We start from the raw sequence: 24,375 nt of genomic DNA on the forward strand, positions 1-24,375 counted from the left end.
CTGTTTGTAGGTTATTTCTGCATTTTTTGAGTGTTTGATTTGCTGGGTTTTGGTGTTTTGATGATCGCTGACTTTTGTGTTTCCAAGTTGGAGCTGATTTTGTGTTTCTAATTTGGATTAGTGGGTTTCCAACTTGGAGATTGGTGTTGATTTTGTGAACAAAGAGGATGCAAATCTATTGATTTTGATTGGTGTGCGTTGGGTTCAAATTTCTGGGTTCAAAATTATGGGTTCGATTTCTGGGTTAGGTTTTTAGTTTCAATTTCAGATTATCGATTTGTTGATGTGATTATTGTTTGATTTGAGTTTTGAATTTTAGTGTGTTTGGTTGTAAAGAAAATACAAGAAAGACAAAGAAAATAAAATAAAACAAGTTCTTCCAAAGAACATGTAAAATCATGATCTGGGAAAGATCACAAAGAACATGAACATGTTCTTCCAAAAAATTAACGAAAAGAAAAGTATGTAAATTTGGTTTGTTGTTTTCTTATTTTCTGTTTTTAATTTTTTTTTGTTTTTAATTTTTTTTCTTTAGTTAAAATTAATAAATTAATTTTTTTTTTTAATTTAGGTGCTGACGTGACATTTTTTAATGTCAAATAATATTTTTTATTATTATTTTAATGGCCACGTCATCTTCCGTTTGCCACCTGTGCAATTTCCGTTTCTAATGTAACGGTAGAGACAAAAATGAAACGCGTTTTCCAGGATAGGGACTAAAAGCGGTAAAAAAAAAATTTAGGGACCAAAATGGAAATCGCGTGAAAATATAGGGACGAAAATGTGATTTTCGCCTTTATTTAACAAACCTTAACTTTTGTTTCTTAACCACAGTTGAATGGCTATCTGGTTAAGTTAATGGCTTTTAAATGATGTGGCAGATTGGATCCAAATCTCCTTTCCACTCATTGGTTACGTGGGCTTGGATTTGGATCCGGTACAATACCTTGCACCGGTGCAATTATTCTATTTTCGCTTGCATAAAGTTTTATCATTCTTAATTCTCAATTTTTAACTGTAACTTTTTAACTTTTTATAATTATTTTTAAAATTTTTGTATTTAATAGTTGAGGTTGAAAGTTGATTTTTCAACTTTCAACCCCAACCATTTATTTTTATTGAATCATGTGCAATTCCTACCTAACTATTGCAGCTTATCTCAATCCCAATTCTGAGTTTTGCACAGCTAATCAGGAGGAAAATAAGTTCATTGACGCTGCCTGCGAGTTTGCTATTTGCTTTGTGAATCACTTTCTAATAATCTATCTCCTCTTCCTGTTTCTTGTATTATCAATCGGAATTTCAGTTTCCAAGTATGGCTGAGGGACTTGTTACTGATCTCATTAAGCAGTTGGTTTCAGTTGCTGCTCTGGAGTCGGAACAAGAGATAAGGTTGGTCGTGGGCGTTGACGAAGAAGTTGAAAAGCTTAAATGCAATCTACAAACAGTGACGGCGGTCCTCAATGATGCTGAGAAAAGACAAGTTACTGAGGAAACCGTGAAGCTTTGGTTAGAAAAGCTCAAGGATGCATGCTACAAGATGAATGATGTGATAGATGAGTGGAACACTGCAATGATCAAATCAGCCATTAAGAAAGAAGAAGAAAATGTTGATAATGCTCATCCTGTTATGAAGAAGAAGGTACGTTCCTTCATTATCCCCTCTCCTTCATGTTGTTTCCATGAAGTTGATAAACTTGTTATGCGTCACGATATTGCTCACAAGATAAAAGATTTGAATGGAAAATTAGATGAAATTGTCAAAGAGAAAGATAGGTACCAGTTTAAGTTAACTAATGACCCTGCCCCTGAAGTAGTTAATCGACCAACAACTACCTCCTTTGTTGATGTGTCCGAAATACTTGGTCGTGAAAACGTTAAGAATAATCTAGTGAGGATCCTATTGGGGAGGGGAGGTGAAGAAGAAAGAAGGCCCCGTGTCATCTCTTTAGTGGGCATGGGCGGACTTGGAAAAACTACTCTTGCCCAACTAGCCTACAACGATCCTAGGGTGCAAGACCATTTTGAGATAAAAGTTTGGGTTTGTGTTTCTGATCCTTTTGATAAGTGCAAGGTGGCGAAAGAAATCCTTGAATCTATTGAGGGTCAATCCCCCAACTTGACTACATTGCAAAGTCTATTAGATAGAATTCGTGCTAACATTGCAAACGAGAAGTTCTTTCTTGTCTTAGATGATGTGTGGACTGAAGACTATACGATGTGGGATCAATTCAAAGTTGCATTCCAATGTGTTGCTCTAAGCAGTTATATTATAGTCACCACACGTAAAAGCAGAGTTGCGGAGATGATGGGAAGTGTGAGCGTGATCAATTTGAGTGAATTGTCTAAGTTAGACTGTTGGTTGATATTTAGTAAAATAGCATTTCTAGATAAGGATCCTGAGCAATGTGAGCAACTTGAAGACATTGGTAGGCAAATAGCAAAGAGATGCAAAGGCTTGCCACTTGCTGCAAAGACTCTAGGGAGTCTCATGCGCTTCAAGAAAAGTAGAGAAGAATGGAAGACTATCTTGAATAGCAATTTGTGGGAATTAGAAGATGTTGAAAAAGGTCTTTTTGCGTCATTGTTACTAAGTTATTATGATTTGTCCTCACCATTGAAACAATGTTTCTCATATTGTGCTATCTTGCCAAAAGGTTATATCTTTTCCAGTGATGATTTGGTATTTATGTGGATGGCACAAGGATATATTCCTTCAAAATCAAATATGGAGATGGAAGTCATTGGAAGAGAATACTTTGAAAATCTATTCATACGCTCTTTCTTCCAAGCTTTTAAGGAATATCCGAATGATGACAAGATAAGAATATGCAAAATGCATGACATAGTGCATGACTTTGCGCAATTAATGTCAAAAAATGAATGCTTCACGATCAATAGTGACATAAAGTTGGATTCAGCCAAAAAAGAAGACATAGAGTTGGGATTAGATTTTAAAAATGCTCGCCATTTGTGGTTAGAAATTTCTGGTGAGGCCCACTTTTTGTGTCCAATAATAGTGCAAAAAATATACGCACTCTCATTCTTGTCAATCGCAATGATTATAACTTATCTAATTTATTCCAGCATTTTAGATGTTTACAGACATTAACTTTAGATGGTATGTTAAAGGAACTTCCAGATGCAATGGAAAATTTCATACATTTAAGGTATCTCAATTTAGTTAATTATTATGGGTTCGGATTGCCTGAAACTATTTGTAACACACACACACACACACAGAGAAATAGATGCTTAAGAAACGAGCAAAAAGTGGACTATACATGAGGAAAGACAGAAAGGTTGTTCAACAACATGATGTATACTATAATTTTATGCTATGGTACTTACAGCACAGCCAGTACAGAACGAGCCACAAAGTGCGACCAGGGTGCTGAGTACAACAACAGGTGTGGCAGTGGCAGAGGCACCACTTGGTGTTGTATCTCCACCATCTGTATTGGGCTGGGCTTCAAAATTTGTACAACTTTGTAATAGTCCTTCTTCCATGCCATCTCTATCCATTTCTCTTACAACGGAGAGAGTGAGAGAGGGAGAGAGGGAGAGAGAGTACTGTTAGAGATTGTTAGTTGAGATAGATCATAGGAATTATTAGGACAGAAAAATTATATTCAGTGCGCTTTCGTATGCTTATTGGACCGAGCGGACATATGAACAATTTCGATAATGTGTATTCAATTCACAAAGCAATGGAGCCCACAAGGTAATATCCATGCTCGTTGGTGTGGTTTCTTCGGCTTCTTCACTTACCTGTTTCTTTCGAAAAGGAGGTTTATGCCATTGACCCACTACGAATAGACAATGATGCTTTTTATACGGAATAAAAATCATGCATAGTGAAGGCCTGTCATATTCTCCCTTGGACCTTAGGATTCCATTTACTAAAGCACATCATCTAGTACTATTGTTAGGACATAGGGAGAGAATTATTATAAAATAATTCAAATTAGTTTAATTAGGTTTGCTTATGTCACTTATTAAACTCTTGGACCAAATTCATTTCAAGGCTAAGAAGGACCCACAGTTTATATAATCATTGAAATTGGGTCATGCCTAATAATCATTGAGAAGCATCACACAAGAAGAGCTGAAAACGAGCTGAACTTTGTCGAATAGTAAATGTTCAAGCTTGGCGCGACAGCAAAAATAGAATGTTTGAGTTTGGCTTGAGCTTAATACAAGCCTATAAATAATGTTCAAGTTTGAGCTCGTTATAAAGTATAAAAGCTTAAGCTCAGCTAGGCTTGGCTTGATTCATTAGTCAAGCCAAGCTCGAGCTCAATATCAAGCCCAAACTCAAACTCAATATCATGCTTTTGAGCTTGAGATCCAACATAAGTATATTATCAAGCCTATATCAAGTTTATTATCTAGCCTATTTGGTTTGGATGAGTAGTCTTAACTTATAATTAATTAAAGTTTTAAAAAGATATGAGTTTACTTGTCAAGCTCATATCAATTTTATTACCAAACACATAAATAAGCCTAAGCTCAACTTGTTTTATTATTTTTGTATCGAGCCTTAGTATTCACGAGCTTGTTTATGAACAATATTTTTTACTCGGGTTTGGCTCGTTTATTAAACAAGCCTAAAACTAAAACTTAAGCTTGGCTTGTTTATAAACAAACAAACAAACATGAACGAGCTTTTTATCAAGCCAAGCCTGAGTTGTTTATAAATGGCTTAGTTCATTTACAGCCCTACACAAGAGTGTAGCTTGATGGTAGGACTTCTTGTTCAGCACATAAAGAGAGCAGTTTGAGCGATAGCTCTAACAAGGCCCGTGTGGTACACATGGTATTATTTATTACCGTCACGTGGTGTAGGGTCGATGAGCTCATACTGAAGACCCCCTTCCTTTTTATTAAGCAAAAGATAAAAAATCATTGAGAAGCCATGTGGTTGGCTCATTGCCCATAATTCACTTGGTTTATTAAATAGTAATGATTATTGATTAGTTTTTTGCAAAGCTTTGTCTTGTCTATAACTAAAAATAATTTCTGATTTGTAGAAGTCTACAACCTAGATAATTAAAATATTATTAGTAGTATTATTATTAGGACTTAGGGCAACAATTATAAATAAAAATAATTCAAATTAGGTGGCTTTTAGGATCTCTTATGTCGTTGATTAGATCAATGATTAAAGTTCATTACATTGTTCAGGTTCACTTTTTGCTGAGACCAAGTGGTTTAATTTTTTTGGGCAATCCAAGATACGTGAGCATTAACTTACGCAAGAAAAATATGGATCTTGGACCAAATTCATTTCTAACCCAAAAAGGACCAAATTCATTTCTAACTCTCATGCCTTTTCAAATTGGGCTCATGACCCACAAGGAATAGGCCCATTGGCTCACATCTTTTCTATATCATGTAACTGACTCATGGCCCGTATTTATTGGACTTCATGAATTGGCCTATGACCTATATTTTCACTAAATCATAAATGAGAATCATGGCCATCTCCCTTTTCTCTTCACTGCAAGCCCAAATCTTGGTCACTTAGCAATTGGGTTCACGGCCCATATCATTGCCAACATCACATGGCGAGTTGATGGCCCGTATCAATCTTGCCTAAGGGCTTGGGCTTGGAGCCCGTATATTTTCTCAATATCACCAATATTCTAGACAATTTCAGTCGAAGGGACCCTCAATGTTCAAGTTGGATCAGAAGCCTGAAGCTAGACACTATAACTTTGACCTTCAACTCTGGCTTGTAACTATTTACTCTCAATTCATGAGGCTGCTCTGTACCATATATCATCCAGCATGTTGACTATGAAATATTTCCGATCTTTCCCATTGTGAAAGTTCTAGCGTGTGAAGGCTTGGACCTAGAAAGTAAAATCGTTTCTCTTTTGGCTAGGAGATAAAAAGCTAATTATTGTTGCACATATTGAGTAGTATACTGCCGCACACACTTCTGTTGAAATTATATTTTTAAAAACACGATTTTAGTTGTCTTGTATGCACAACGTGTAACTATTGCTACTTGGGTTATGAAATGCACCATAATCATTAAAATAAAACTCCGCAGACTTTGAGTCAACTGTAGCTACTATTATAATGAACTCATGCTGTGCCCAAATTTGGTTATTTTCATCAAATTATTTTTAGCTGTGATGAATTTTTTTAGCAATGGAGTGTCTAAAATTATTTTAACAACCAATTAATTTTCAGACACGATTAAAGTATAAAAATGATTAGAACATTCACTAAATTTAGTGAATGTTCTAATCATTATTTAATCAAATTTGAGCAAATAAGCAGTTTGAGGCTTTAAGCCCACCTATGAATGAGGGAACCACAGATAAGTGTAAGCTTTTATTACTAGTCATTTCGCGGCAACTGCAGTGAAGACTGAAGTGGGCCACTAGTTTCTCAATATCAACATCACAATATCCTTTATATTGTAGGACGTATTGATGGCTCGTCTCCTGGATCATTTCCCCTTTTAAGTCTTAAGTTGGTTTTACTTGTAAAAGTATTTCATAGTTGCAACAACAAAAAGTGTCATCTCTATAAATTTTACAAACACTAAAAGATGGAAATATAATTGCTCACACTAAAATTTTTAACTGATTTCTTCCAAATTTTTGTAATAACATTACTCCAATTATAATACACTATGAACGACATGAACTTTAACTGTTATTACTTTCACTTTGTTTGTTTAGAGAAAATGATTAATTGATGCTTGTAATTCTTCTAGAGCTCGCCCCTTGGTCTCTGGTACCACTTTCGCGACGAATAGAACAGTCAAACCACAAATGCCAGTGTAGATGAAAAATGATCCTGATGTAGTATGTCAAAAATATCCACGTATGATTATGGAAGAGAGAGCAAAGAAACTTATACTAAAAATGAAAGTGTTTGTAATCAGGAAACAAAAAAAGTGAAAGTGTCAATACTCAATACTAATCCATTCCATAACATAATTAATAGGGTAGAAACAATTACCTGCAGTACTCCATTCGGTCATGTAATTATAGGAGTATGAAATAATCCAAGAACAAGACCAATTCACTAAAGTCAGAAGGCTTCCACCAGTACCCTTGACATTTATAGGGAATATCTGAAATAGACATTCATCCTTGAATTAGTGCAATATACCTGCTTGTTTATGCAAAATTCCTGTTAACAAATTTTTAAATAAATTTGGAATTCAATTATCGACATACCTCTGACATTATAACCCAGGGTAATCCTGCCATGCCTAATGAATAAGCTACACTAAAACCCTGCATGGATTATTAGCCAGTCAATCACAAGCATCTCAATGTCTAAAACCTCAGTCCAGAAGTGAAGTAAAATAGAATAATAAACACCCCTTTATTGCTTTTTAAGGATTTAAAAGAAACACAAGCATAATAAAGCTCATAGTATGAACATTGCGGTAATTGCAGCTTTAGCTGATAAAAAGGCTTTTTTTAGTCCTGAAAGTTATTGAATGTAGAGCAACCTTTTTATCTTTGAATAACTTAATTGCTTTAAATCTTCTACATTCTAATTTCTGGTTGAAGCATAGATTAGATAAAATCTGGGAAATTCAACTAAGATGTTTTTAGTTCTTTTCTTGCAAGAGGGTACCATGTTTTTGGTAGTTTGTATTATCAATGTGCCAATTAGCAGTAACATTGCTGTGAGTTTCTTCCAAAATAAGCTCAGAAATTCCCATTCCCACAGGCCCCAACAAGCCCCAACATTCTAATTGATCAATAAAGTGTAGATGAGACAGAATGTGAGAAATTATATTTAGAAATCTCTAGCATTTTCTGGAGAAGGGAAAGGTCATCTTTCAGGTTATGCCTTATTACCAGGATCCCAATGAGCACCAAGATTGGAGTGAGCTCCTTCAACTGGGAGTTCTCCTGCTTGGAACAAAAAGGTTTAAACAATGATCATTCATATATGTGGAAAACAGAACAACAGACAGAGAAGCTTTGAATTTGTTTTCAACAGAAACCTGAAAGGCAAATGCCAAGCCTGTAAGGAAGGTACTTAAGCACATTCCAGCGGCAGAGACCTGCAAGAGTTAGCAGACTTTAATGCAATCAACTAAACTACACACCATAGGCTTAAAGTTGATTTTGCCATGTCCTCACCATAAGAAGTGGCCGTCTTCCTGATTTATCTGTCAAGAATACACTTAAGGCAGTAGCTGGAATCTGTTAAAAGATTGTTTACGTGGTTTGTTAGATGTATCAAGCAGAATCCTATATCCAATCAAAGTTATGGTGAGCCAAGTACCTGGATAATTGCCATTGAGATAGTCCCAATGCTGCTTGAAAAACCTATCATAAACCAGAGGTAATAATCATCATTCCTTCATTTCTTAATATTATCATTAGTTATATGAAACAAATTTTAAAGCTGTTAATTTACCAGCTTCTTCAAATATAGAACTTGCATAAAATGCAATTGCATTGACTCCAGCAAACTGTTGCAGTAACATCAACCCAAGTCCAACCTAAATGAATTTAAATAAAACATGTAAAAAGGTTGTACAAGCCCTGAAAAGTAAAAATGCCACAAATGAATGAGGCTTACGATTAGGGAATGGGTGTATCTCTGCTGGAACAAGTCTAGAATTCTAGATTTCGAGTGCTGTTGAAAGGTTTCTGTATAATCCTATGAAAAGACAGGAGCACATCTCATTTTTTGTGGTTGTGCCAAAGAAGTTTTTAAAACATAACAAATTAGAAATGTTAAGGGTATGACACTGATACACTGTCATAAAATCATGTAGTTGGAGAATTACAATGATATATGCTGCTTCTTGAGAAACATCAACATTCTTCCCTCTAAGACGCTGTAGAACAGTTTCAAGCTCTTTCTCTTTTCCAATTTTTGCCTGCGGAGAAATTGTACTTTGTTAGAAGTATTGGTTAAATGATTAAATTTATCATATTCTAATAATTTAAGCTCTTGGGACAATCGAAATTTAACTTTGTATCAGAGTATAAGATCCTGAGTTCGATCCTTGTCTCCTCCACCTATCTCCCATTTAAATTTCCACATGTTGGACCTCACCTCTTAAAAGGTAGTTTCGGTTTATATTTGAGGGGGAGTGTTAGAAATATTAGTTAAATGATTAAATTTACCATATCTTAATAGTTTAAGATTTTGGGACAATCAGTAATTTAACACTCTTATCATTTTTTGCATTTTAATGGCTGCTCATATTTTCTTTACAAAATAAACCAAAGAAAAGTAGTTTAGATGTTTCTCCTGAAAGTATCCCAAAAGCTCAAGCTGATAAAGTGAACATATTGACTTGATGTTATTTTTAACAAGTTGAACAAGCCACAAAAAACATATTAAAGCACGTATTGTATTCTATATTTCTATTTCATCACACAATCCAAACATCATACAAATAATATTTCTCACCAACCATCTGGGAGACTCCGGAATAAAGAATAATCCCACAAGTTGTACTAGAGATGGAATGGCACCTGAAAATAAAATTTATTTGAATAGAATTTATCTTTTTAGAATTTAATTTCTGATTAAATTTATGCAGAGAAAAATCAATACCAAATAAAGCCAGGGTGCGCCAGGTAACAGCATTTCCAATGAAATATATTAGTGAAAGCCCAGAACATAAAATCAACTGCACAAGTAACAAAAGGTAAGTAAATGAACAATGAATTGGATGTTCATTTTAAAGCCATAATAATTTAGATAAACCTGATTAGCTGATGTAAATTGTCCCCTAAGATTCTTAGGTGTTATTTCTGCAATGTATACTGGTACCTGTTTGGTTATAAGAATCACTATTTTTTGTATTTTAAATAGGTAAATCAATTAAAAACTGTCAAACTTACAAAACTTACTACGTAGCAAATAACTCCAATGCCAAAACCCACCAAGAGTCTTCCAAAATCCAGCCAAAAAGCAGTCTATGCCAAGCACAGAACTCTATTAGTAGTTGAAGCCCAGTAGAGAAAAATGTAGAAGCAGAAATTTCCATCAGTCAGTTCATGCTAATTTTGAATAATTTTTTTTTTCACTGATCTGATGCTTTAACAACGTTTAATAAAGAACAAATGGAAGCAACTTCAAAGAATAATCAACATAAATATTACCACAATGGTTCCAATGCTGTCTAAGGCTTTACACTGTAGACGGTAGGATGTTATGCCAAATCACATAACCCTTGTGTCTTCTCTTTGATATTAACAGATTAATTATTAACTAAACTAAGAAGACATTCCTCCTAAAATTTTGTTGGGATTTGGAACTCATTCTATGTGAAGTGGTTTCAATAGGATGCTCCGTTTGGCTTCGAAAAGAGGAAATGTGAAGACAAAATGAATTGGTAGCATTAATTGAACATATTTCATCAAGTGCAGCATTGTTTAGGGGAATGAAAGAATGGAAATAGAAAAACCTTTGCAAATGCAATGGCAAGCCAACCAGCAAAGATGAATAATTCAGAGAACCACATTGCCTGCATTAAAATATCAACAAAAATGATAGAAATTTAAATATAATAATAATAAATTTTTTTAAAAAAAAAAATCATATTTTTAGTAAATGTGACAAAAGAAACTTACACCTCTCCGACCAATGAGGTCTGCCATCTTTCCACTTATTAATCCACCTATCACTCCTCCAATAGTCAATATTGAACCAAAAACTGAATACTGCACAAGGTAGAAACAATTTAAATTGATAAAGAATTGATTGGCAACGAAAACATCTCTACCCAAACAGATAATGTAACATTTCATTCTACTGAACTTCAACAATGTTCAGTAACATGTACAACTTTGTTTTTTCCTTCCAATAAATTAGTGGAAGGGTGGGGGGCTTCCAACTTAGGTTTTCTCCGTTGGGAGAACTAGATGTATTATTGAACTATAAGACTTTTGGCAATATAATCCATCAGAGGAGTAAAGGCTAAAAAAATAAAATTCAATATAAATATATGAAGAACAATTACATGTCTGCATACGTGCAAAACTATGCATATTAGTGTAAAATTATTATGCTTTTTTGGCCAGTGTAAATTGATAAGTGAATTTGTAAAATTCATACATACACATGTATGTCTAGAAACACCGATAACCTAATAGGCACAATGATTATTTGTATATATGTTTATTAATTGTTTGGCTCATGTATCTATCTGTTGGACATGTGCATTTACTCTTGCACAGACTCTGTCACATGTTTAAAGTTGTACCTTATCAATAAAAATAAATTTATACATAAAAGACAATTGAAAAATTAAGAAATAAAGAAATAATTTAGTACTTACAGATGCCGTAGAGAGATCCAAATCTTCCATGATTCCTGATTCAGCTGGTGATGAATATCCTGACTACAAACCAATCATAATTTAACTAGTTATACCAAGTTTGCTGGTTCTATGGATCATGCATTAATTCATGCTCCATGGAGTAGTGATTTTTTTATATGATTTTTTAAAATAGTAATCTTTATATAAAGGATTTAGGTTTGAATCCCAACCACACCAAATTATTTGGTGTCTTACTCACATAATAAAAAGTAATTATCATGAAGCAAATACTATAGGTGTCCAAACCCCATCGTATCTAAAGCAAAAAAAAGGGTTTTAAACTTTTATACAGCTACAAGAGGTGGTAAAGTCACAGTTATAATAACTAGGTACTAAAAATATAAAACAAACTTAAAAAATAAATATAAATAATTGAGCTTTGAGATATCTAAAACAATTTTTTGACGGGGATAATTTTTTTTTTTTCACAATTGTGATTGTTACATAATAAAAGTGGTGTTAATGGTATGTCTGTATAAGAGCAATGTTGTTCCAGTACAATTTACAACTCTAATCTATTGTAAAAGATGATGAAAAAAGTTTGTCCCTAACAGGGTAATGTTTATAAACAAAATGAAACAAAAGCATTGCTAATAATATATATAACATTAGTGATGCTTTTTGAAAATGTAATGGGTACTTACAGCACAGCCAGTGCTCATAGAACCGCAGAGGGCGACAATGGTGCTGAGTACAAGAACAGGCGTGGCTGAAGAACCAGCAACACTTGGTGGTTTGTCTTCTGCATTAATTGTAGACCTTGGCAACAGGGCTTCTTCCATGCTTTCTCTTCCAAGCTTTCTTGCAAGAAAGAAAGAGAAAATATGAATACCAAGACTGACAGTCTAGGATTCATTTCTGTGTGTGTATATGAGAGAGAGAGAGAGAGAGAGAGAGGTGTTGGAGAATGTCTGGTGAGACCAAACGCATGAAATGTCATAATCAAATAGTGTCAAGACTTTTAGATAGGCGGTTTTTTTGCAGTTTTAAATTAAGGTCGTGGACCATGATGATCACATGCTCACAGTTTCTATATTATACAAGTAACTTGTTGTCAAAGGGCCCATATTTTTTGACAAGCTCGACCCAAGCGGCCCAAGTGAAAATTGAAGGGCACATTAGTATCACAAACTAAAGGCCCATTATTTGCATCTTCTCCAGCTTCAATCCTCATGTGGCCCAAAACTACATGGGAAGCCCATTAGGGAATTTGGAGAGGTATGGTTTGAACTTTGGAGGGCAATGGCCCATTATTTGTATCCTTCATTGCCTTCAATTTTTATTTATTTATTTATCCTTACATTTTAGAGTTATTGTTAATTTGGTCCATATGTTTTGACCGTAGTTAATTTAGTCAATTTGGTTTAAATGATAATAACTAAATTGATTGCAATTTAAAAATAACAAAAACCAAATCGACCGCTAATAAAATATAGAGATCAAATTGATCAAAATTACTAAATTAATAAATAAATAAATAACCAAATTTGGGTATTATTTATTTATTTATTTTAGGCTAACATGGCAGTCTAAGTGGTATTTTGTGGGTCTAAAAAAATATTTTATTTTGACCTTAGTCATGTCAACATTTTCTATCAACCACTTAACGGTAAGGGGTCATTTTAATCCAATACCAAAAGGTTAAAGACCAAATTGACATTGATTCTAAAGGTTAGGCATCAAATATATAGTTTCTCCAAAATTAAAAAATGTTGGGCGCTCATATTTGGATGGAAAGTAAGACCCCAAAATTTTTTTTTCTTTTCTTTCTCTTTTATCCCTTCGGCTAATTGTGTTTTGCTAGAGATATTTTTTTTAGGAAGATTCGCCATTGGATAAAAAAAATATGAAGAAAATAGAAAGAATCTAAATGGTAGAAAATCACTGAACCCATTTTGCAACAAACAGTTTATTCTCAAACCAAATTAAAAAAAAAAAAAAAAAATGCTACCCCTAAATCTAATCAGAAAAACATGCGCGCGCACATATATATATATATATATATAGCTTTTTAACTAAATGTGCACACATATATATATTGTTTTAATTAACAAAATCCGAAAACTGGTGTGGTCTGGTTTTGATAATGGGTTTGTTTTCATTCGTTGAGTTAAAGTTAATCGAGGGTACCTTTCCTGTTGTTTTAGAAATAGGAGAGTGTTTCGTGGACTGTGTTGGAATGGGTGTGGAATTGTAAAATGGGTTTGGTGGAGAAAGATTGAGAAAGTGGATAGAGGAGAGGGATGATAAAGAAAAGGAAAGAGAGGATAGATTGGTGGTGATGGTGCTTAGATTTCGAGTTTGGTAAGGCAACGGTAATTTTAGAAGTGTTTGGTAACCGAGAAATTGAAAGAAAATAAAAATTGTAGGTTTGAGATTTATTTATTTATTCAATAAAATTAGGAATTAATATATTTTTAAATTTTCTGTAATAAAATATACTGTATATTCTAATGTGGATTTTATAAGATATTGAGTTGGCATTTTTAAATATAAATTAGAAAATAAAAGCTGACATGAAGTATGACATATCAGCAGTTTGTGAAAGTAATTTGTAAAATATTTGTAAAATTGTTTGTATATATTATAGTATTAATAATAATATTCACAAAGTTATACACTAAATAAAAAACTAAAATATGAATAATAATAGAGTATTCCACAACCCCTTAAAAAATTACAAAATTAAACACAAATCAATTAAGAAAATAAAATAATTATAAATATAAATATATCATCAACAATATAATTATATACTATGGCGGCAAAGATCTCAGCTTCTTTTTAAGTAGTCTTTTTTAGACTCACACACTCTCTCTATCTCTCATATCTATTTAGTGATTTTTAGTCCAATTTTTTAGCTCCTGAATCCCAAAAAAACGAAAAAAAAAAAAAAAAAACAAAAAAAAAAAACAAAAATCAGATATATTATTGACGAGTTGCTTCAGGTACTTACAAGATTAAAAAAAGCTAAATGTTTTTCTTATCTTAGTTAATTAAAATATTTATTTTCCTTTTCCGAGTAGGAATAGTATTATAATTCTATTCCTTGATGGAGCAGGATTCCTTATTCCTATAAGGAGTAGGATTCTCTTCCTATAAATCAATCTCTGTTTCTCTAGTTGTTTTCATTCCACATTCTACTGGTTCTGCTTTCTCTCTCTCTCTCTGTTTCTGTGTTTCCGCTCTGTTTTCTCTCTCTGTTTCTGTGAAGTCATGACTGACAGTCTACTAAATTGGGTTGAAAGCGAATGGATGGAAGGGAAATACGAGCAAGCATACGACTTTGCAAAGATGGCGAAACAATGTGATCCGTATTTTGAAGGAGTGGAGCGTTACTACATTGCGATGTGTATCATTCACGCCGGCAAGTTCAAGAAGAACAAGCTTGGTTACACCGACCTCTATGCACTCCTGGGCTTCCCGGCCGGTAATCATCCATTAATCACTCATAACTTCATCAAACAAAGGTATTGTAATTTGGCGAAGTGGGTGCATCCCAGCGAGTTTTCCTCTCCAATGGCGCATGAGGCTCTCAGGCTCATGGACAAGGCGTGGGCGGTCCTGGGTAACGAGCAGCATAGAGAAGACTATGACGTTTGTGTTGGTCTACGTCAACCAAAGCCCAAGAATATTGAAAAACCAGAGACGACGGCTGAGACCTCTATTGCTGCTGCTACTGCCCAAAGTGATGATCAGAAGGCGAAGAAGGTTGTTCGGGTTGGGATGAAAAGATGTGCTCCTCTTACGGCTACGCCTGACGATAACATGGATCGGATGGTGCGTCACCGAAGGGTTTAGTCTACTCCATTATTCATTCTTTTATGCCTAAGAAGCCATTAGGGTATGTCTATACCACATGGTGGAAAAACATGTTTCTTGTATGTATGAAGATCTGAATGTTTTTGTAAATTCCTTTTGAAGTCAATGAAATTCTACGGTGTTTCTTGTTTTGTTTCGTTTATATTTCTTATTGAATATATTCTCCGTGATTTTAAATTGCATCATCATTAAAGGGCCGCAATGAGAAATACAAATATGGAGTTTATGTAGATCATATATAATTTCTTTAGGAACTAATACCACAAAATAATGAAAATTAAAGTAATTAAAAATTTTCAGTCACCTAATTAATAATTTAATATTCATCAGGAATTGGTTAGTGTTGTTTAGGGAATGGATTTGGGTAAATAAAAAAAAATATAATTTTCAAGTTATTTCTCTTAAAATCAGTTTAAAGTTTTATTGTTACGGCAATTAGATATTAGTGGGGTTCCAGTCAATTAGATTTCTGAAACGTCTATGGAATCTTCTATAATGCTAAGCAAGCTCCTACATAAGTATTAAGCACAGACCATCTGACTTGAGAGTCTGATTTTTTCTGTGTGAAGCCCAAACTTTGAAGTAGCATGTCCCACTGTTCCATGATTGACAAAGAAGTTCAGTTAGTAAGATGGATAGTTGCTTCACTTCTTCCTCTCTTTGCACATAAAACCTTGTCATGGCAGAATTATTAGTGATGTATAACAGAAAATGACATCTATGGTTCGTCCATAAGATTCGTCCAGAGAGTTGCGGTTAGCCAAACATCAGGCCATCTTCAACTCGTCCAAATGTCTCGTCTGCGAGATGTTGGGACAATTGGTCAACTCCAGGAAATCAAATCCAGAAAGTCGTCCATGCACAAGGTGCATGGACGACCCCACTACGACACGGCAAAGGGTCGTCCATGCGCAGAGCACATGGACGACCACGCTAACACTTGGCGAATTTCACAGCGTTTCATCGACCCGTGTTCATCGCCGCCAATCCTTCCAATGCATGTAACTTCCAACAGCGGTTATGATTTTTTGTAGCCGTTGAGGAGGTTATGTCCGAGTTCCAAGATTCTGGGGGAAGTTATTGAATTAATAACTGCCCTAGAACACCATATATAAGACCCGGTCTTCACCATGCAGAGGTAGGAATTTCCTGAGATTTTACATTGAGTAAAGTTGAAACTCCAGAAAAAGAGAAAAAACTAACTTTACCATCGGAGGGTGTTTGGCCGGATCACCCCGGTCACCCTTTGACTGCTGTCTCTCTTTGCAGGCCTCCGCTAGTGCTATTGTCCACCGAAGCCGAAGTGTTTGATTAACTGATTCTATACATTATCAGTTGGCGCCGTTTGTGGGAAGCGCATTTAACACTTTCGTGAAACGATTTGCGATTTGCTTTTCCTGGGACAAAAGTCGAATGGTTCGGACCAGATCGAGGGCTACTAGCCCAGGCCATCAAGGGAGTAGGGATGCTTCTAGCCATCCCCATCGAAATCACCAATCAGCGCCTGCCACGCAGACGCCTTCCATCCAACACATACAGTCCATGGCGGCCGCGATGGCGGAATTAACCCGCCAAAACCAAGAATTGACTAGGGAGATAGAAAGGCATCGACGAGAAGGACAAGCTGAGAGACAATCTCAGAGTCAAGGAGAAAATCCTGAGCCCGAGATTCAATCAAGAGGCACCACTTCGCGAAGGGTGCCACATTTGGAGAAGGAAATGGATCAGATGAGGAAGGTTATGGATGAGATGAAGGAGAACATGAGAAGGGCAAATCCTATAGAGGATTTGGTCCACCGAACAGACTCCCCTTTTTCTGCTTCCATCAATGGGCATCCCTTGCCGCCTAAGTTTAAAATGCCTTCCCTGGACTCATACGATGGAACACGTGATCCCTTCGATCATATCGCTACTTTCAAGACAACAATGCATCTCCAAGGAGTTCCAGACGAGATCATGTGTAGAGCCTTCCCTACTACCCTCAAGGGGCCAGCGCATGTATGGTTCAGCAAAATACCCCCAAATTCTGTGAGTTCTTTTGAGGAGTTGAGCAAGTTATTCGTCAATAATTTCATAGGGGGACAGAGACACAAACGTTCCTCATCCAGTTTGCTGACCATAGAGCAAGGAGAAAACGAGAGTCTGCGTTCCTTCATCACACGCTTCAATAGGGAAGCCTTGACAGTGGACGAGGTGGACGATAAGCTCCTATTGGCAGCCTTCCATAATGGGGTCAACTCTGATTTATTTATTCACAAGTTGTATGAGAAAGAGGCTCAATCCATGGCTGAGCTCGTCCATTCAGCCCAAAACTTTATGAATGCAGAAGACGCTATCATAGCTAAAAAGAGGAAGAGAGTTGAGAGAATGGAAGCCAACCCCCTGCGTCATCCTGACCAGGGGCCTCGTCCAAAGAAGGGACGAACGGAAGACAAGAAGGACCGAGACAGGGATAATAGGAAGGCAGGCCCATCGGCACGGAACCAGAGTTACACCCCCTTGAATGCCCCACTCGATCAAGTGCTCATGCAGATTAAAGATGATCCTTCCTTGAAGTGGCCAGAAAAGATGAAAGGAGACCCTAACAAGCGCAATAAGAATAAATATTGTCGCTTCCATAGGGATCATGGGCATGACACGGATGAGTGTTATGACTTGAAACAGCAGATCGAGAATCTTATCAGGCAAGGAAAGTTGAGGCATTTCGTTGGAAGAGATCATAAAGATGAAAAATTGAAAGCGAAGATGGAAGAACCATCACGGCCCCCACTCGGAGAAATAAGAGTTATCATTGGTGGGACGTTGACGGGGCAATCCTCCAAGGCGAAGAAGACGTACCTCAAAGCAGTGCAGAACGTCCAACTCTCTGGACGACCCCCAAGGACGAAGGAAACAGACGAACCAGCCATTACCTTTACTGACGAAGAAGCTGAAAGAATCCATCATCCGCACGACGATGCAATTGTTATAACCCTGCTCATAGCAGATTACAAAACCAGGAGGGTGTTGGTGGATAATGGAAGCTCCGCAGATATATTGTATTATCCCGCCTTCCAGCAGATAAGGATTGGACGAGATCAGCTTCGTCCTGCATTCTCGCCACTGATAGGATTTGCGGGAATGAAAGTGCAGCCGGTAGGTACCATTACCTTACCTGTAGTAGTAGGGTCATACCCGCAGCAAATAGCCAAAGAAGTAAATTTCCTTGTAGTGGATTGTTCCTCCTCTTATAACGCCATCATTGGAAGACCAACTTTGAATAGCTGGAAGGCGGTAACGTCTACCTATCATCTGTCAGTTAAATTCCCTACGGAGTGCGGAGTAGGGCAAGCATAAGGAGATCAGTTGGCAGCTAGAGAATGTTACCTAGCCATGTTGGCTGTGGACGAGAAAATGCAAGCTATGATTATAGAAGAAAGAAAAATTGTTGCAGAACCGACTGAGGTACTGGAAGATGTTTTGTTGCAAGAAAATGATATTGAGAAGTTTACTAGAATTGGGACAGTATGAAGAAGAGGGCGAAAGAAGACCTCACCCAGTTCCTAAAGAAAAATGCTGATGTTTTTGCATGGAGTCATGACGATATGCCTGGTATTGATCCAAGTGTAATCACTCATCGGCTGAACGTATCCCCCTCATCGAAGCCTATTCGTCAAAAGAAGAGGGTGTTTGCTCCTGAACTAGAGAAGGCTATCAAGGAAGAGGTTCAAAAGCTAACTGCAGCACAGTTTATCCGGGAAGTTTACTACCCAGATTGGTTGGCAAATGTAGTAATGGTAAAGAAGGCAAATGGCAAGTGGAGAATGTGTGTCGACTTTACTGACTTAAACAAGGCTTGCCCTAAGGATAGTTATCCTTTACCCCGTATTGATCAATTAGTTGATTCTACAGCTGGCCATCAACTGTTGAGCTTCATGGACGCCTTCTCAGGATATAATCAGATAAAGATGGACGAGGCAGATCAGGAAAAAACATCTTTCATTACCAGCCAGGGTTTGTTTTGTTACAAGGTGATGCCCTTCGGTCTGAAGAACGCAGGGGCAACTTATCAAAGGTTGGTGAATCACATGTTTCGACCACAGATAGGACGGAATGTGGAAGTGTATGTGGATGATATGCTTGTGAAGAGTTTGGACGAAGGTAGCCACTTGGACGACCTACAGGAAACCTTCGAGACGCTCAGGCGATACAAGATGAAGTTGAACCCAAGTAAGTGTGCATTCGGAGTGTCGTCGGGAAAGTTCCTAGGATTTATGGTTTCAGAGAGAGGAATTGAGGCAAATCCAGACAAGATCCAGGCCATATTGGATATGGAGCCACCCAAGAACGTCAAGGAAGTCCAATCCTTAACTGGATGAGTTGCAGCTCTGAACAGGTTTGTCTCAAAAGCCACCGACAAGTGTTTACCCTTTTTCAAAATCCTCAGGAAGGCGTTTGAATGGACGGACGATTGCCAAAGGGCCTTCCAGGACCTAAAGCAATATCTTACCACGGCCCCATTGCTAAGCCCATCAGTGCTAGGAGAAGAATTGTATTTGTATTTGGCAGTGTCCCCACATGCTGTAAGTTCAGCGTTGATCAGAGAGGAAGGAAAGGTACAGAAGCCTATGTATTATACTAGTCGAGCACTGAGAGGAGCAGAAGGAAGGTACCCCTTGATAGAAAAATTAGCCTTCGCGCTAATAACAGCCTCAGGAAGTTGAGGCACTACTTCCAAGGTCATGTCATCAATGTCATGACTGATCATCCACTCAAGAAGGCAATGAACAAGCTTGAAGCTGCAGGACGGTTAATCCAATGGGCAGTTGAGCTTAGTGAGTTTGATGTTCAGTACCGACCGAGGAATGCAATAAAAGCTCAAGCCCTGGCAGATTTCATTGCAGAATTCACCCCAAGTTATAAGGACTTGGATGGGAAAGAAGACAGTGGAAGATGGCTCGTCCACGTAGATGGGTCATTTACACAGCATACAGGAGGCATAGGAGTTGTTCAGCAGTCGCCGGAAGGAGACAAGCTGAAGTACAAGGTTCGCTTGTAATACCAAACTACTAACAATGAAGTAGAATATGAAGCCCTTCTTAAAGGGTTGGAATTAGCCAAATCTGTGGAAGCGGACTCAGTACTCGTCATGGGAGACTCGCAGCTGGTCATAGGCCAAGTGAAAGGGAAGAGGGGCAAAGCACAAGGACGAGTTAAGGCCTACCTTGAAGAGGTCGTGGATGCCAGAACGTTCAAATTCTTTCACTGACATGTTGTAACATTCGTTAACCTCGTTGTCAGTGACGATCCCTTTGAACGTCCTCCACGCATACCCCTCGTCCAGAACTAAGTTAGAAGGACGATCTGATGGCTCTGTTGGATGAGGCTTCCTAGAAGTCTTGGTAGAAGGTGCAGGGTCAGTTTGAACAGGGTGAACTGTTTGGACGGGCTCCACTTCAGTAGGAGATTCGTCCAAATTCACCGTGGGTGGAGAAGTGAATTTGGGGACCTTGGGAAGAGGAGTCTGAGTTGTTTTTGATTTTTTAGGACCTCGACGACTAGGAAGGTCGTCCAGGTCCACAGAACTTGAAATCTTCTTAGACTTTCTCTTCCCAGTCTGGACGGTAGCTTTCTGGACGATTGGAGGTGGGGGAGCATCCTCGTCCCCACTAGTTACTATTTTTTCTCTGTTCTCTCTCATTGTAAATATTCCTACAATGAAGGGAGTCAGTTAATAAAAATAAACAATGTAAATAATGAATATGGGAATGAAAGAAGCTGGACGATACTTACTCTTACGCGTAGTTTCCTCGTGGTTTAGATTCTCAGCAGTTGGTTCTGGACCAAGACCCCACGTGGCTAAACTGCTGAGAGTTACTAAATCGTGGAAGGTCCTTCTAGGGAAGGCACGTACACGATCAATTCGTTCTAAGAAGATTTTGTCTAAACGTGGACGAGTAACAGCTGCACCAACAAAAGGAAAAAATGGTTAGACGAATGAAAGATAGAGTATAAATAGCAAAGTAAACCACATGAAAAGAAAACATACCCTCAGGACGAAGGCGACCTATGGGGCTGGTAAAAGGAGGGAAGGGGGCATTACTAACATCTGTTGGGTCCCCAGCCCAGTTACCAGAAACAATAAAAAATTCTTGTTTCCAGAGCCTATCAGACGAGCTACGGCCCTTTATTAAGCTATAAGGAGAGCCTCTGGACGAGAACTGGTAAAAACCAGCTGACTGTTTTATTTCTGAGGGCTTATAACAGTAGAGGAACTCGTCCACTGTTATAGGACGGTCCCCTTCCAGTGCCTCACGCCATAACACTTGCATGGCGACTATCGTCCTCCAACCATTGGGATTAAGTTGATTGGGACCAATACTTAACCTATGGAAGAGACCTCTACAAAAGGAATTGAGGGGGAACCTTAAACCAGCTAAGAGATAGGACGAATAAACCCCCAAGCCAAAAGAAAGTGAACAGCACCATTCTCCTTCCCTAGGTAGACGAGGTTTAAACTCGGAAGGAATTTGGTATCTATCTATTAAGGTTTTTAACTTAGGAGCGTCCAAAGTGGACGCTACCTCAGGTGCACAGCTATATATAATATTATCCTCCTCCTCCTCGTCCTGAGGAGGGCTAGGTGGCACTCTGGACGAGCTAGCCCCAGTTCCAGAAGCCATCCTACGTTGCATCTCCTGAAATTCTTCTAAGGAAATGCCAGACACCCCGGACGAATATTGCTCGTCCGAGGAACTGCCACTTAAACTAGTACTACTACTCTCACCACTCTCACAGCTTCCAGACGAAACGTCCTGATACTTATCTATTTCCCTCTCTGTACTACTAGACGAAGACATAGCTAAAGGTTAAGACGAAAACCTAAAAAGAAGAGGAAGTACCTAAGAACTAGGACGAAACGATAGACGAGATTCTTGGACGAGATAGCGGAAGGAAGTTTATGAGAAAGGTGAAGAGTAAGAAAGAGAATGTGCCAATTTATAGGGCCCAGAGGTGGGGTTAGCGAAGCGACACCACCCATTAAGAAAATGACACGTGGCAATCGTGTGGGGAAATGCAATCGATTTAATCGCTCAACGAATGAAACCGTGACACGTGGCCACGTAAGTGGGAGAAAATTCCCATAATGTCCCTGGACGACTCTTCGGACAAGGGGGCAACTGATGTATAACAGAAAATGACATCTATGGTTCGTCCATAAGATTCGTCCAGAGAGTTGCGGTTAGCCAAACATCAGGCCATCTTCAACTCGTCCAAATGTCTCGTCTGCGAGATGTTGGGACAATTGGTCAACTCTAGGAAATCAAATCCAGAAAGTCGTCCATGCACAAGGTGCATGGACGACCCCACTACGACATAGCAAAGGGTCGTCCATGCGCAGAGCACATGGACGACCACGCTAACACTTGGCGAATTTCACAGCGTTTCATCGACCCGTGTTCATCGCCGCCAATCCCTCCAATGCATGTAACTTCCAACAGCGGTTATGATTTTTTGTAGCCGTTGAGGAGGTTATGTCCGAGTTCCAAGATTTTGGGGGAAGTTATTGAATTAATAACTACCCTAGAGCACCCTATATAAGACCCGGTCTTCACCATGCAGAGGTAGGAATTTCCTGAGATTTTACATTGAGTAAAGTTGAAACTCCAGAAAAAGAGAAAAAATTAACTTTACCATCGGAGGGTGTTTGGCCGGATCACCCTTGTCACCCTTTGACTGCTGTCTCTCTTTGCAGGCCTCCGCTAGTGCTATTGTCCACCGAAGCTGAAGTGTTCGATTAACTGATTCCATACATTATCAATTAGGATGTAAATTAAGTACGTAATATTACACACTTTGCGATATCTAAAAGTTGAAGCATGACATTTATTGTTGCTACACTCTTATTGAACTATATTAGCGTAGCATTTCAATCCAAAGTTGAAGCGTAGCAAAATTTGGTTATTTTTGGTTCAATTCGGTCCACTAGGTCCAATTCGGTCTATTAGGTCAAGTTTGGTCCATTATATCTATTTTGGTCCACTTCATTCCTTTCAATCCACTTCGGATCACACTATACATCAAGGGGCAATCCATCACCAAGAAATTCAACATTTTGGTGATCTACCTAGGGCTAGTCTTGATGATAACAGTCATTCTCTCTCTCTTTTATATATATATATATATATATGATCCTTGCATGTATAAAGGAAACAAGAAATGTTACTCAAAGATTGTTTTTTGTTTAAGTTAGTAACTTAAACAAAATATTAAAGATGAATAAACAACAAACACACACATAGAGGATCAGAAGAATATCACATAGTTCGGAAATATGACTGCTAGATTATTAATTAAATGATTAAATTTATCATTTTCTAATAACTTAAACTTTTAGATAAATTAGTAATTATAATGCTATCAAAGAAAGTGATCCTGATTTGTACAAATGCCCAAAGGGAACTCTGTTCCTCATTAGGGGCCCTGGGTTTCTTTGTTTCTATTGCATTCTATCTCATTGTACCACATTACCCTGGACCCCAAACCTCTAGTATAACATAGTCCGTATAGGCTCAACAAACCTCCAACTCCAAGTATATATACAGAAAATAAAAGACACCTTCTAACATTTTATGATAAGTGTACTTGTTTCCTTGATATACATAATGGAAAGTCATCTTATTGGAGAGAATGGGTAATTGATGCTTGTATTTCTTCTAGCACTCGCCCCTTTGTTTCTGGTACTAACTTTGCAACAAATAAAACAGCTGAACCACAAATGCCCATGTATATGAAAAATGTTCCTGAAATTGTATAGCCAAACATTCTTTTAATTATAAGCAAGAAGAAGAGAACAGGGCACAAACAATGCCTGGGAAAGTTACCTGCTGAGCTCCATTCCATCATAAAATTGAAACTGTATGTTATAATCCAAGAACATGACCAGTTTACTAAAGACACTAGGCTTCCAGCTGAACCCTTAACATGAATGGGAAATACCTGTAACACACATCTGATCCTTCAATCTAAGTTAAAATGTAAACTTCTTGTCATGCAAACTGATTTAATATTTTCATTAAAAGACTCTTGTTGTTACTAACCAGAAAAGTTACATACCTCTGAGACAATGACCCATGGTATTCCTGCCATGCCTATTGAGTAAGCTACAGAATATCCCTGAGTGTGGTGTGGTATCAAGTAGTAAACATATTAGTCACATAATTTGATCTACTAATTCC

The 24,375-nt window shown here is 37.5% G+C and overlaps 4 protein-coding genes across 4 annotated transcripts in view; 2 read left to right on the forward strand and 2 right to left on the reverse strand.

Moving 5' to 3' along the window:
- Positions 1–1,099: 1,099 nt before the first annotated feature.
- Positions 1,100–3,209, forward strand: LOC136064201 (putative disease resistance protein RGA3). The gene has a single exon (XM_065765648.1). The coding sequence runs from the start codon at positions 1,316–1,318 to the stop codon at positions 3,110–3,112; it is 1,797 nt and encodes a 598-aa protein (XP_065621720.1). The 5' UTR covers positions 1,100–1,315; the 3' UTR covers positions 3,113–3,209.
- Positions 3,210–6,580: 3,371 nt separating this feature from the next.
- LOC111985058 (sugar transporter ERD6-like 5) lies at positions 6,581–12,212 on the reverse strand. Its single transcript, XM_024016699.2, has 18 exons — positions 11,980–12,212; positions 11,294–11,356; positions 10,587–10,676; positions 10,421–10,480; positions 9,864–9,929; positions 9,718–9,783; positions 9,565–9,640; positions 9,418–9,482; positions 8,786–8,878; positions 8,575–8,655; positions 8,410–8,494; positions 8,275–8,318; positions 8,130–8,192; positions 7,991–8,050; positions 7,842–7,895; positions 7,206–7,265; positions 6,985–7,099; positions 6,581–6,819 (listed from the first exon to the last, which is right to left on the reverse strand). The coding sequence occupies exons 1-18, from the start codon at positions 12,115–12,117 to the stop codon at positions 6,698–6,700; spliced, it is 1,401 nt and encodes a 466-aa protein (XP_023872467.1). The 5' UTR covers positions 12,118–12,212; the 3' UTR covers positions 6,581–6,697.
- A 4,487-nt stretch (positions 12,213–16,699) lies between these two features.
- LOC112034990 (uncharacterized) lies at positions 16,700–18,493 on the forward strand. Its single transcript, XM_065765650.1, has one exon. It carries the CDS (start codon positions 16,700–16,702, stop codon positions 18,491–18,493), a length of 1,794 nt encoding a protein of 597 aa, XP_065621722.1.
- Positions 18,494–23,460: 4,967 nt separating this feature from the next.
- LOC136064203 (sugar transporter ERD6-like 16) overlaps positions 23,461–24,375 on the reverse strand; it is a gene marked incomplete at its 5' end in the record, with an annotated part of 3,947 nt that continues 3,032 nt past the window's right edge. Inside the window, 3 exons of the mRNA XM_065765651.1 lie at positions 23,461–23,940; positions 24,022–24,136; positions 24,254–24,347. Of these exons, the coding sequence (XP_065621723.1) occupies positions 23,816–23,940; positions 24,022–24,136; positions 24,254–24,347 (334 nt within the window). The remainder of the gene's footprint in view (positions 23,941–24,021; positions 24,137–24,253; positions 24,348–24,375) is intronic.

This window comes from Quercus suber, unplaced genomic scaffold (genome assembly GCF_002906115.3).
Source record: "Quercus suber isolate HL8 unplaced genomic scaffold, Cork oak 2.0 scaffold_646, whole genome shotgun sequence".
Lineage (NCBI taxonomy): Eukaryota > Viridiplantae > Streptophyta > Magnoliopsida > Fagales > Fagaceae > Quercus > Quercus suber.

Excerpts from the sequence above, each read along its gene's own strand:
- LOC136064201 (XM_065765648.1), top strand. The coding sequence starts at position 1,316 with ATGGCTGAGGGACTTGTTACTGATCTCATTAAGCAGTTGGTTTCAGTT.
- LOC111985058 (XM_024016699.2), bottom strand. The coding sequence starts at position 12,117 with ATGGAAGAAGCCCTGTTGCCAAGGTCTACAATTAATGCAGAAGACAAA. Across the intron at positions 8,879-9,417 it reads CGGAGTCTCCCAGATGGTTG|GCAAAAATTGGAAAAGAGAA; the intron begins GTGAGAAATATT and ends ATTTCTCCGCAG. Across the intron at positions 8,319-8,409 it reads TTCTATATTTGAAGAAGCTG|GTTTTTCAAGCAGCATTGGG; the intron begins GTAAATTAACAG and ends GGTTTATGATAG.
- LOC112034990 (XM_065765650.1), top strand. The coding sequence starts at position 16,700 with ATGGCGGCCGCGATGGCGGAATTAACCCGCCAAAACCAAGAATTGACT.